The sequence below is a fragment of the Panthera pardus genome, unplaced genomic scaffold (assembly GCF_024362965.1).
Source record: "Panthera pardus isolate Hobbes unplaced genomic scaffold, ASM2436296v1 HiC_scaffold_13, whole genome shotgun sequence".
Taxonomy (NCBI): Eukaryota; Metazoa; Chordata; class Mammalia; order Carnivora; family Felidae; genus Panthera; species Panthera pardus.
Window position 1 is genome coordinate 134,395,068 of NW_026526688.1, and position 14,232 is coordinate 134,409,299.

The 14,232-nt window shown below is 35.5% G+C and overlaps 1 protein-coding gene across 9 annotated transcripts in view; it reads right to left on the reverse strand.

Moving 5' to 3' along the window:
• ARHGAP24 (Rho GTPase activating protein 24) overlaps positions 1-14,232 on the reverse strand; it is a 654,421-nt gene that overhangs the window by 14,214 nt on the left and 625,975 nt on the right. For all 9 annotated transcript variants that reach the window (XM_019465261.2, XM_019465244.2, XM_019465250.2 and 6 more), the window contains 3 exons: positions 8,620-8,752; positions 5,913-5,986; positions 3,261-3,382 (listed from right to left, as the gene is read on the reverse strand). In XM_019465261.2, the coding sequence (XP_019320806.1) occupies positions 3,261-3,382; positions 5,913-5,986; positions 8,620-8,752 (329 nt within the window). The remainder of the gene's footprint in view (positions 1-3,260; positions 3,383-5,912; positions 5,987-8,619; positions 8,753-14,232) is intronic.

Consider the following 14,232-nt stretch of genomic DNA (forward strand, 5'->3'; position numbering starts at 1 on the left):
CCCACGCATCTCTTGCAAAATGGCCCAAACATTTTATATTTCTACCAGCCAAACTTAACATTTTCAGTCTTAATTTTATACTTTGTAGAGGATGTGGAATAGTAGCTCATTACAGCTTAAATTTGCATTTCCCTAATGACTAAAAATGCTGAACATCTTTCCGTGTGTTATTTGCTATTTCTTTATCTTTGATGAAATGTTTAATTCAGATCTTTCACCCATTTTTTTCATTGGGTTCGTTGTCTTATTATTTCTATGAGTTATTTATATACTTGTAAAACAAATTCTTTAATCAAATATTTGATTCACAATATATCCCCATTCCTGTGACCTGGGCTTTTGTTCTCTTAAGGATATCTTTTTGAAGAGCAAAAGTTTTAATTTTGATAAAGTCCAACTTATCAACTTATTTTTATGGTTAGAGATTTTTATGTCCTAGTAAGTCTTTGACTAACACAAAGTCATAAGGTTTTTTTTCTCCTCTGTTTTCCTCTCTAAGTTTTATGCTTTTAGCTCTTACATTTAGGTCTATGATCCATTTCAAGTTAATTTTCTGAGTGATGTCAAGTAAGGATAGAGGATTATTTAATGAATATGCAATTTTTCCAGCATCATTTGTTGAAATGACTATTCCTTTCCCACTGAACTAACTTGGCACATATGCCAAAAACAAATGATGATGTGTGTGTGTCTATTTCTGGACTCTCTTTTCTATTGATCTCTATGTCTCTCTTTATATTGGTAAGACACTATCTTGATTATTTGTGGTATTATATTGAGTCTTAAATCAAGTATCATATTTCAACTCTTTTCCCTTTCAAGTTGTTTTTGCTATTCTAGATAATTTTTATTTCCATGTAAGATTTACCTTCAGATTGTCAATTTCTACAAATAAATTTTTTTCTGGATTTTTTGTGAGAATTATATTGAGACTATAGGTAAACTTTAAGAACATTAATATCTTATTGATTTTGACCATTCTAATTGATGAACATAGTATATTTCCTGATTTATATAGTTCTTTTTTCATAAATGTTTAGTAGTTTTCAGGATATGTGTCTTGTACACATTTTCTTAAATATATCCCTAATTTTTGACATTTGTGTTGTCCTAAAATTATATTTTTTATTTCAATTTCCAATTGTTCAATGTTAGTGTATAGAAATACAAAGAATTTTTATAAATTGACATTGTATCATGTGACCATTAGTTCATTTATTATAGTAACTTCACTTGTAGATTCTCTAGAATTTTCTATATAAATTATCATGTTGTCTGTGAATAAACAGAGTTCTACATTTTCCTTTCCTAATATGTATGCTTTTTATTCCTTCCTATTACTTTTGGCTCTGGCTAGGATTTCTAGGAGTGGTAGAAGGAGGCAATCTTACCTTATGTCCAATCTTAGGGGGAAAGCATTCCATCTTTCACCAGTAAGTACAATATTCTAACTAAACTTTTTATAGATGAACTTTGTTAGGTTAAGTTCCTTTTATTTCTAATTTGCTAACAATCTTTACCATGAATGGCATTATATTTTGTAAAAAAATTTTTTTTGGTATCCATAGAGATGATTTTTTTTTTAATTTACAAAAAAAAAGATTAAAAAAATTGATTTTTAAATGGCTAACCAAGTTTTCCTTCCTGGGCTAAAATCCACTGGCCTTGATTTATTATCCTTTATATATGAAGCTGAAGTCAGGTTATTAAGGCCAGAGACTTTAAAATATAGCAAATAAAATAAGAGTAAAGATTAAATATAATGCCTAGGGAACCTATTTGGTTGATAAAACTGTCAAGAAATGCAAGGAAGTGATTGATACAAATGTCTGTGTAGTAAAATAGAGTTTTAAGTTAAGTGGGGGAGGAAGATGGAGCAACAGGGCACAAGAGAGAGACTTCTGTGATGCCTAAAATGTTATATTTCTTGACCTAGGTGGTGATTTCTAGAGTATCTGTCTTATATAAATTCACCAACAGGGCACTGGGGTAGCTCAGTCAGTTAAGCATCAGATTCTTGATTTTAGCTCAGGTCATGATTTCATGGTGATAAGATTGATCTCCTGGTCAAGCTCCATGCCCTTCCCATGCACACACGTACCTGCTCTCACTCTCACGCTCTGTCTCTCTCTCTCTCTCTCAAAAAAAGTGTGTGTGTGTGGGTATATATGTATACATATATATACATGTATATATACGTATATATACATATATATACATATATATGTGTGTGTGTGTGTATGAGTGTGTGTATATACGTTATTGATGGTTTTCCTTATCATATGCATTTTATAATAAAAAAAATTTTTGAGAAAACAATAAAGTATCTTTAAACTTCCTATAGCTTCAAATTTTATATTTTCTACTGTCTGCTAAACTCTTCGAAAAGAAATTAAGTTTTCTGGACCAACTAACTATCTTACTGCCAAAAATCTGATGTTAAATATTTGATGAAGGAAATGAAGCTTGCTTTCTTTCTTTCTTTCTTTCTTTCTTTCTTTCTTTCTTTCTTTCTTTCTCATAAGACACAGAAGAATGAAAATCTCAGAATTTTCAAGAAAGGAACAGTATCAAGAATATGTTTTGTTCTAAATAACAGAGTGAAGTTAAAAATAATCATTCTTTCTCTTCCCTCTTCCTTATTAAATTCTTAACTGTTCAATTAGTCCAAACTTAAGAAAACAATGGTATACTAATGGCCATAGGTAAGAAAGGTACTCAAGCAGGAAGGCCTGCTGGAAACAAACAGAAGTAGAAGTTCATTGTGGAAAAGAATCTGAAGCATTTTATAATCTAGAAAACAAGAATTCCCTCATGCTTCAACCCACAGATTAATAAGCAGCATTATCTTACGGAGGACCATATTTTTCTACCTCTTGAAATCAGTCAAGCAAAACCAAAGTTAATAAAAATATATTAACAAAATAGTAACTTTTTGAATTTTCTGAAAATTGCATGGGGCTAAAAAAATGAACTAGATATTTCTAGTTCTCTTGCATAATACTTTACAGATGATTTATGGAAACTCCATTTATTCTTGTAAGGCCATCGAGGAATCTTTTAGTAAATTATAATATTTAGTAAATTCAAAAAATGCCTGACTTTCAAAGAGAAGATTTTGCCTTAGAAGAACTTGAATCCATAAATGGAGTTACCATGGAGTTACTTATTTCCCTAGTTTCCTCAGAGAATAGGTTCAGACCAACCAAAAAACAGGTGATTGTTCTCTTGATGAGAGTGTAAGATAATCATTTGCTTACCCTCCATGATGGTCAAAGGATCTTCCACTTTAGGGCGCAGGATATTAGGGCCAAAGACAGTGGCCAAGTTCTGCACGCTCATTTTGTTAACTCCAGAATAGGATTGCACTTCATCCAAGAACCTGTTGGATATAAGAACATGAACAAAACAATGGGATCAAACTTGTCAGTGGAAGAAAATGGGCTATTGGGAAATTTATTAACTATAATATGTTCAAATACAATTACGGAGGCAAAATTATTTAGAAACTCAAACATCTCTCAGTCAAATGTGGAGAAAATATATTGCAAATGATTAAGGATCAAACTTGAGGGATCATAGCAAATATCACCTTTGGCCTGGCTTGGCTTGGCTTCCTCTGTCAATCACAGAAACAGGTGTGTTTAGATAATGCTAATATGGACTTGAGATTCAAGAATATGGATTTTCTTCCAATCCTTAAATAAAACATTAAATTTATAAATGTATTCAATTTGAGAACTATAAATAAGATCATATGGTATAATCCTTTATTTCAGAGAGGCAGATCAACCCTCTTTGTCAAGTAATTTGTGAGCTTCAAATTTATAGTCTATTAAAAAATGAGATCAAACATGGTTTAAATTAAAACCTTACTTCCACTGATATGAAACATTCTAAGCACAAATTGCTTCAATTTATTAGGTGTTAAAGAATAAGAGGCATGAAATAGACTTTTTCCCCGAATGATTTTAGTAGGAGGGATCGTTTCTATCGTCTTTTGGCCTTTTTGCATTCCCCACCCCCCTCTTCATTTCTAGATTTCATGGCTTACTAATTGTACTTATGAGACAAAGAAGAAGTGATAAAAAAAGAACTTACTATTATTTAAAATAATATATTTTATGTGTCAGTCATTGTGCTAACTTATTAAATTCTCAGAGAACTCTGTGAGGTAAATGATATGATTATCTCCATTTTACAGATGAGACACATGAGGCACCAGAAAGGTTAAGAATATTCTCCAAGGACACAGAAGTAACAGGTGGCAGACCTGAGATTTGAACCCAGATTGTCTGACTCTAGAGTCTGTGCTCTTGACAACTCCCCTGTGACTTTAAAGAAAGGCCCCTATTCCACATATTCATTACTGTTATACAGTGCAAGCTATAGTAAAACTGAAGGACAAAAACCTCAAACTACTATTTCTTATTCGAAATAGCTGAAATTAAAAGCCTGCTTAAATGTTTCAAGAGAAGTTAAGTTTTCCTATTGAGGAGCTAAAGATTTGTAATATGGTTCTCAAGAAAGAGGCTTTATCCCTTTTACTTGAAGAGATTGTTCCTCTTTCTCATCCAACACAACAGCTTGAATTAGTTCAAAGTCTTGGGACGGAACCCCTATGTGTTAGTGAATCTATGTGATCGGTGAAACTGATTTCTTTCCTTTTTAAATTATGAAACCTAAGCTCATATTTGCTTCCTACCATCACCAGAAAAAGTTATGGTAGAAGGTTTTGGAATTTCTTCTCAGTTACAGTTGACAGTGAACTCCTCAGTGTCCAGCATTAGTCTTAAACTACATAGTTCCCAGTCTGCTAAGCATTTATATAATCATGACACAAAAAGCACATGCAAATAATATACTGTACTGAATTAAAAAGTGAATTACTTAAAAATAAACTGGGAAGCTTCCATTTAAGATACCTACAGTGATGTATAGTGCCAATCACCATCTCTCTTTTGAGATTTAAGATGCGTCAATTTTATATCTTCATTTTTTTAGGTTTTATTTAAGTTCCAGTATTGTTAACATACAGTGTAATTCGTTTCAGGTGTATAATTTAGTGATTCCATGCTTACATACCACACCCGGTGATCATCACAGCAAGTGCCCTCCCTAATCCCCATCACCTATTTCACTCATTCCCCCCACCCACCTCCCCTCTGGTAACCATCAGTTTGTTCTCTATAGTTAAGAGTCTGTTTCTGGGTTTGCCTCTCTCTTTTTTTCTCCTACGACTGTTTTGTTTCTTACATTCCACATACGAATGAAATCATATGGTTTATTAAACAGGGGCAGACACGGCACATACCAACCCAGGCCATAAGTTAAATGATCATGAGTGAGAGATTTACCAGGTACAATTATTGTCCTAACAGAATTGAATGATAATGTCTTTTCAATGAATCTTGAGGTAGGAGAGGAATAGAAAATAATATTTATTCAATTTAAAATAGAATTTAAATTTAAAAACAACTATGTGAAATGTGTTTTCAGGACTCTTTTACCTAGGGGGATGCATGGAAAGGGTAAGAAAATTGTATAAAGACACATAAGAAGTCAGTGGTAGAAACTGGACTCCCACGCAGGCCTTCCTCATGCCAAGGGAGATGCTCCTTCTCTTAATTAAAGGTACATGCAGCAGGTACAAACAACTTTGATGGAAGTTCAAAGCAACATATCTTTAGTATGTAGAAGTAAGTCAGAATGAGAAACAATAAATTATAAAATTGAGCAATTTTCATGGTCAAAGAAACCTTTGAGATCATCTTGCCAAACTTCTTAATTTTACAGAGGCCAACACCAGAGCTCAGAGTAGTTCAGTGATTTTATTCACTGTCAGAAGTAAATTAGTGTCAGGCTAAGCATAGTCTTCTTCTGTTTAGTTTTGTCTTTAGGACTATTCTTACCTGCAAATATACTTCAGGAGGTTGTAATTGACCACAGGCAAACTCTTCACCTGCTTTGCTAATTCCTTAATGCCCTGAGTACAAAGAAATAGAGAATAAATGTTATTGAAGTGTTAGCCTTGCAATGGGAACAAATACAAATGAGTACACAGGTTTTTTTTCATTAGTTTCACATATTATCAGTGAAGAATCCTGTCCTGAAAACTTGCCACGATTACAGAGAGCATTTCACAAATATTTTCAAAAATGGGAAAAAGTATTTCAAATATTTCCATAAGTACTCTTTGTGGAGAAATAAATTTCAGTGAAGCCTTTTACCATTCTCAATACTCGCTCACAACTGATTGAAAAGGGAGGACTGCCTCATTTATAATAAGGCTATTTGGGGAAAAAGTAGCTTAGTGTAGTGAGAGTCTTTCCCATTTCTGGCATGCCCCAAACATAGACATGTGTCTACTGACAAATAAGTCTCAAGATGGGCCATGTCTAGGATACACTGTTAGGGGTGGGATGGAGAATAAAAAGTCTACTCTTCCTGGAAATTTCACAAAGGTATTAATTGCTTTGGTTCTTCCCATTGTAAAACTTCTTCCAAAATGTAAATGGTCCCAGAAAAGCTAATGGATAATGTAATCTAATCTGTTCTTCTTCCTGAAAAAGGCCAGATGGTAAATATTGCAAGCTTTCTGGGACATATGGTCTCTGTCTCAACTACTCAACTCTCCTGTTGTGGTGCAAAAGCAGCCACAGACAATATTACATAATAGAGTAAAACTTCATTTATAAAAACAGGCAGCAATTTCTATAAGAGTGCCAAGAAAATCCAGTGGAGGAAACAACAGTCTTTCCAACAAATGATTTGGAGACAACTGGATATCCATATGCCAAAGGATGAAGTTGGACCTTTCCTCATATCATAAACAAAAATTAACCGAATTTGGATCATAGACCTAAATGTAAGAGCTAAAGCTACAAAAGTCTTATAAGAAAATATAGGAGTAAATCCTGGCGACCTTAGTTAATGCCTTCTTAGATATGACATTAAACGCACAAGTGACAAAAGAAAAATAGGTAAATTGGACTTCGTCGCAATTAAAAACTTTCATGCTTTAAAGGACATCATCAGAAAACTGAAGAGACAACTGATAGAATGGGAGAAATACTTGCAAATCATATATGTGATATGAGACTTGTAATCTAAACTGTAAAGAACTCTCGCAACTCAGTAATAATAAAACAAATAATCCAATTAAAATGAGAAAATGATTTGAATAGGTGTTTTTCCAAAGAAAATATGTGAACGGCTACTAAATACATGGAAAGATGTTTAACATCATTAAGCATCAGGGAAATGCAACTCAAGCTCAATTAGATATCATTTTACACACATTAAGATGGCTGTGATAAAAAAGAGACATAACAACAAGTGTTGGCAAAAATGTGGAGCAGTTGGAGTCTGCACATATTGCTGATGGGAATTTAAAATGATAAAGCCTCTTTAGCAAACATATGGTACAGCAATTCTGCTTCCTACGTACATACCCAGGAGAAATGCAGACATATGCCCATGCCAAGCTTTGTACATGAGTATTCACAGCACCATTTTTAATAATAATGTCCATCAAACAATGGAAACAATGCACATATTGCAACTGATGAATGGATAGATGAATAAATAAATAAAAGGCATGAAATACTGATAGGTGTTTTAGGGTGGATGAACCTTGAAAACAGTGAAAGAAACTGGTCACAGAAGACAATATAGTGGATGATTCCATTTATATGAAATATCCAGAAGAGGCAAATCTATAGATACAGAAAGGAGATTAGTAGTTGCCAACAGCTGGGGAAGGTGGGGTCAGTTATGGAGTTTGTTATAGGATGATGAAAATGTGCTAAATATTCTAAAATTAGATTTTGATGGTTGCACAACTCTTGAGAATACAGTTCACCCTTGAACAATGTGGGGGGTTAGGGATGCCGACCACCCCCACACTCAAAAATCAATGTATAACTTTTGACTCCCCCAAAACTTAACTATTAACAGCCTTTTGTTGGCTGGAAGCCTTGCTGATAAGCAGTTAATTAGCAAATATTTTGTATGTTATATGTATTATATGTTGCATTCTTATAAAAAGTAAGAAAATCACAAGGAAGAGAAAATACATTTAGAGTACTGTACTGCAAAAAAATCTATGTGTAAGAGGACCCACACAGTTCAAACCCCTATGGTTCGAGGGTCAACTGTATACTAAAATGCGCTGAATGTACGCTTTATATAGGTGATTGTATGATGTGTGAATTATATCTCAAAGCTGTTTAAAAAATGGTAGATAAGATTTGGTAGAAGGCATTGTTGAGAGTAATTTAGGGGGTACATAATGAAAAGGGGAATATGAAATAAGACATCCACTTTATTCATGGAATGTTTGACCTGATGTAGCCCCACAATTAACCAGTTAGAGGAGCAAAGTGGGAAGGAGGGTTCACTTCATTTATTCAGCTGCACTTTTCTTGCTGATAAGGGAGGGGATTAAAAATGGGACCTGTGTTGTGTATGTAATATCTAAATGTGTGTAATGTCAATAAATAGAATGCTGGAAAACAATCCAAGGATGGGGCAAGGGGAAATTTACAAATGAAAAACTAAGAACATTGACAAAAAACCCAAATTAAGGCTTTTTTAGAAATAAATGTACCAACTTACAGCTTCCTCTTCCTTACTGAGCAGTTTGGCACAGGACAAAAAATCTTCATACTTTGCATAAGGAATAACTGGTTCTGGAAGTTCTCGGAGATACAGTTTAAGAAGTGATGCCACTGTGTGTACATCTGTGTTGCTGTGGAGATAGAAGTGGGAAGATACTCTCTGCAGTAAAATTTATACCATCCGATATATTCTTTCATCAAATACACATCTATGAGTCAGAGTTCTGAGTTGCCAATGAAATCCATAAATTCAGCTTTCAAGAAGCATACACTTAGCTAATGCCCATGAAATGCTACAACAGGTGGAGACGACAGGGATCTGGAAGGACTCTTAGAAGCTTCAGTGTGCTTTGAAAATATTCAAAAATTCAAGCATTTTTCGTTTGTGTGTACTTGATGTTACTACACTTGATCTTAGCCAAAGGTTGAGAAGCGATGTGTGTACTTGATGTTAAGCCAAAGTGTTAACTTTAGGGGCTCCTGGGTGGCTCAGTCAGTTAAGTGTCCAACTCTCAATTTTGGCTCAGCTTGTGATCTCATGGTCATGATCAAGCCCCACATGGGGCTGCACACTGACAACACGGAGCCTCCCTCTCTCTTTGCCCCTCCTCCCTCTCAAAGAAAAATAAATAAAAATTTTAAAAAGTGTTAAAAACAATGCCAACATACCAGACTCTAAATGAAATATAATACAATTTACAAAAAATACCAAATCCACCTCTATATGCATGTATGTATTCAGTGTCACAATTAATCACTTCTGAGGCTTAGGTTCATTTCTTATTCTTTAGAAGACATTGGTGACTGGTTATAGATATCAGAAACTTAGTATGACATGTTATAACTTTTTAAGCAGAATTTATCTTGAAGGTGATTGATTTTCAGCATGATTTCTTGTCTAATATTCTAAGATAGTTGGAAATACTTAGAGTCTTCTAGAAAGAGAAGGAATGTACTACAAAAACAAACAATGAAAACACAACCTGTCCTTTGTATAATGTGCAAAATTTATTTTTATTCCCTGCTGACTACCAGAGTGACAGGATAATTTCCTAAAATACTAATTTATATTTTATGCTCTCTATCTCCACGTTAATCCATGAAGACGGCAGACAGTAAAGATGAAAATGGGTGGTTTTTATTTACATTTATTTATTTATTTATTTATTTAAATGTGTATTTATTTATTTTGGGGGAGGAGAGAGAGAGAGTAAGTGGGAGAGGGACAAGGAAAGAGAGAGGGAGAGAGAAAATCTTAAGCAGGCTCTACACTCAGTCCAGAGACTGACACAGGGTTCCATCTCTCCATCTCAGGAACCATGAGATCATGACCTGAGCTGAATCAAGAGTTGGACACTTAACCAACCGAGCCACCCAGACACCCCATTTTATTATTTTTATTTTGGGTGAGGAGGACAGGTGTAGCAAAGAGAAATTCGTGGGCAGGGAGTGAAAGACCATCTGGCCCTGAGAAGTGGAAGAGAGGTAGTGAAGAAGGTCAGGAATCCTGTAAATATTGAGAATGAACGTCTCACACCTCACTCCCAGACTGTGCGGCAGGAAGTGACCTGTCCCCAGAGGGGTATTTCTTGAGGGCTGGAACACAGTTCAGTTTCCTGCCTCAGTGAATATTCTCTTGCCCAAGGGTGACACAGAAGCAGAGTTGAAATCACAGAACTACATGGGCTGGGACAATGGTCATCTTAGTTCTCAATTTTGAAATCAAATAGTTGATTTCATCAATGATTTCCCACACACCTGCTCTGTATTGAACATTATAGAAAACACAGTGGCTAGAACCTCAAAGAGTTAAAAAAAAAAGATTATTCCAGCCTGCTCGCAATTTATAATCTAGTGAGGACAGGGAATATGAACTAGATAATAACACAAGTGTATAATTGCAAAGCGTGGTAAGTAGTAATAAGGAGAAGTGTTGGGTGATATCTAATAGCAAGACAGGACTAATAACAAGACAGGGTTGGATGGCTTCTCTGAGGAAATGATGCATAGACCAAGGTGTAATAATTAACCAAGTGGGAGCAGAAGCACCAAAGAAGGCATTCCTGATTAAAGCAAGGCAGGTAAGCAGAGCCCAAAGTGGGAGGGAATGTCCTGCCCTTGAGGAGCGAACAAAAAAGCTAAGGGAGAGCCAAGCTCAGGGTGGGCCTGCATGAGGTTTGCGTGTATGCAGCATCCTTGGAATCTGGGTCTCTACCTTCCCCCAAATCAGATGGGGCAAAGGCTGAGCTTTTTCATTTCAGTGTTGAGGTCAGTCAGAGTGGGCATTTTGTTAACCTTCTTGCAGATGTTAAAATAATGGAGGTGATCTGATAGGGCCTGTCTTAAATTAATTCTGTTCTTTCACAATTAAACATGTTTTCCCTCTTAAAATTCTGAATTGATAAGCAATATAGAAGTCAACTCAAAGGCTAGTTAAGAAAATAAAAATCACATCTCTGGGACATCTTGAAAACTGTTTCTAAGCTCCTTAATTCCTCAAATTACTTTCTACAGAATTTTTAAAAAAGAGATAGTCCTAACAAAGTACCAATAGTAAGAAAAGGAAGACACTATTTTCTGTTTTATGGAAAAAACACTCTATTTCATGCGTATCAAAGCTCTTCTGTGTTTCTCTTGTTATCTAGTGAAGCACAGCCATCAGCAGTAAAAGAACCACAACTCGGGGCAGAATATGCAGTGCAATCAACTATTACAATAAATGATTCCATGTTTTGATTCCACTCTAACCCAACCCATGACTAGGTTGGATGTGTTGCCTTCAAAGACAATGACCACTTTGTTAGGGTTATAGCGAGGTACAGAGAAAAACAGAAAAATAAAATACAAAATAAGTATAACTTCAATACATGAAGTAGGTTATCCATCATTTGCATGACTATATACATAGAATATATACAAATATTTGTGAAATAAATGCAACAAATAAATAAGACAAATAATAATAAATAAGAAATACATATTTAATAAAAAATCTGTTCTAGTGTTTCAGTGATTGACTTTGCGTTGCAATGACTCTCCCCAGTACACTGTTCTTGAGGGAACTTGCTTGATACTTGTATTATTTAGCTTCTAATGAAGTAGAGCTGTAGTACTGAGGACGTGTGAACGCTAGATGGCACCATTGCAAAGTTAGAGTAATCAGATGGCGCGAAAATTATGAAGGATGAAAGGCTGCAGAATCATTCTTCATCCACCAGCAATTTTCTTAGCACAAGAGCTGCAGTAATGCTCCAAGAATAGAAATATTTGAGCTATGAATCAAGGTAAGAGATGTGGATAGGATGATGATTTTATTCCTTCCCTAAAGTGATACATTACATTAGCTTTCTAGCATTATAGTATACACCTACATATTGTTAATTGTATAGAAACGATGGAGAAAATATAGAAACAATGGAGAAAAAAAATGACCAAATGCTTTTCCTCTTTTTTTTCCAATTAACGAAGGGTTAAGGGTTTTGCTTCAGGATCAAAACTTAAAAATATATTACCTCCTTTTTGGGGCTTTATTATACTTAGGTTATTTTGTGGAAATAGAGACACCTACGTTTCCCTGGTGTTCTCATTTTTAGCTTTGTCCTTTCCGCTGAATGGAAGAAAACAATTGCTTCTGTGAAGACTTCAGCATGTGTTCTAGTTCACCTCAAGGGGCTCGCAGTCCGTCCGCCCTTCTGGCCAGAACACCACCTACTGCAACATCAAGTCTGGTGTTTGAAAAACCTTTTTGTATATCTACTGTACAAAATGGTGGCCGTCCGCATCTCTCTGCCCAGCCTGTCTCTTACTGAAAACCCATAACTTTGCCTGTTTAATATTTGCTTCCTATGGACAGTCAAATAAGTATATACTAACATTATGTGCTAATTGCCCAATGTACCAGGGGAACGTGCCATCTTTGTCTCAAAGAAATATATTTCAGACTTCATCAAAGTGAAGTGAAGTGACTGTACTGTGGCAAAAGTCTATGTACAAGGGAGAATTAAGATACTTAACCTGGTTAACAACAACAACAACAACAACAACAACAGCAGCACCTCTAGACATGTATCACTCTATGTCAGGCTTTCACAGCAGTCCAGTGAGCAGGTCCTGCTACTAACCCTATTTTGGGTACTTGGACAGGAAACCACACTGGTATGAAATTCTTTCTGGCTAAGCACTAAGATATGAGAGGTTTTAAAGTCATGCTCTTTTGGTAGAAATTCAAGACTATTTGTTAATGTGAAATCATTATACAGATCTCAGGTCTCTTCCCCTAACCTGGTGGTAGGATCTGTTTTTTCAGAAATTAAGATAAGGAATCATGTACATTCTATCCAGTCATCCTGAATAAAGAAGCTAGAATAGCAGGAGATGCCCTGGAGCATGTCCCTTAATTGACTGATATATGATCAATTTTTGTTTCATTTTATATTACACTTGGACCTTACTTTTGAGTCCTACGTCCTCACTTGCAGTCTGTTTACCAAATTAAAGGGAGGATTTCATGAGATTTTCAAGGATCAACCTAATTTTACAGTCTCATGAGTGTGCCATTGGTCATTCTGGAATCTTTCTATCAGTAATAGTTCCTGAAACTAATGGTGGGCACGGCTTCATGAAACATGCTGGGTGAAACAAATGAACAACATAGATCTTTTTGTCCCCCATGGGCTTATATTTCTAACTAATCACCATCAATACTTTTCCATATCACAACATGCCTCATTTTGTTCTACTTTGTAATACCTCCTGTATATTCTAGCTGCTAAGTCCCTGTCAGGTGTGAGATCTTAAGAACATTCTTTACGGTTCCTGGAAATTGTCTGCCCTATTTATAATCTATGTACGATACAGGCTTCTCACTAATCTTAACAGGGATAAAAGAAGTCTCACAACAATCCTTCCTTGCTCATCTTCTATCCCCACACCCTCTTCCCTGATAAACAGACTCTCATACATGGATCAGTCCAAATGCCACAGTAATTACAAGTATAATACTACACAGACAAAACCTTGAAACTTGTAAGCCTTAAAATTAGAAATGGGAATTTTTCAGGGCACCTGGATGGCTCAGTCGGTTATGTGAGCGACTTTGTCTCAGGTCATGATCTCACGGTTCGTGGGTTCGAGTCCTACATCAGGCTCTGTGCTGACAGCTCGGATCCCAGAGCCTACTTTGGATTCTGTGTCTCCGTCTCTCTCTGCCCCTCCCCCATTCATCCACTCTCTCTCCGTCTCTCTCTCTCTCTCTCTCTCTCTCTCTCTCTCTCTCTCAAAAATAAACATTAAAAAACTCAAAAAAAAGAAGTGGGAATTTTTCACTCTGGATACTATGCACAGAACACAATATAATCTGTTGATTTTACTTCATAGAGTCAATTTTCAGTGCACCCACACAGGAAATTATTGAAAATATTGTGTACTTATTTGCAATACATGCACATGCGCGTGCACACACACACACACACACACACACACACTAAGATGACCTAAAATTTGCTTTGGATTAAGAAAAAAAAAAGATCATATCCATCAAATTCCTGGGAAAACATACAAGAAACTGAAGACGTTCAGATGCAATACGAAGTTGAACACTGCTGCTCAATTG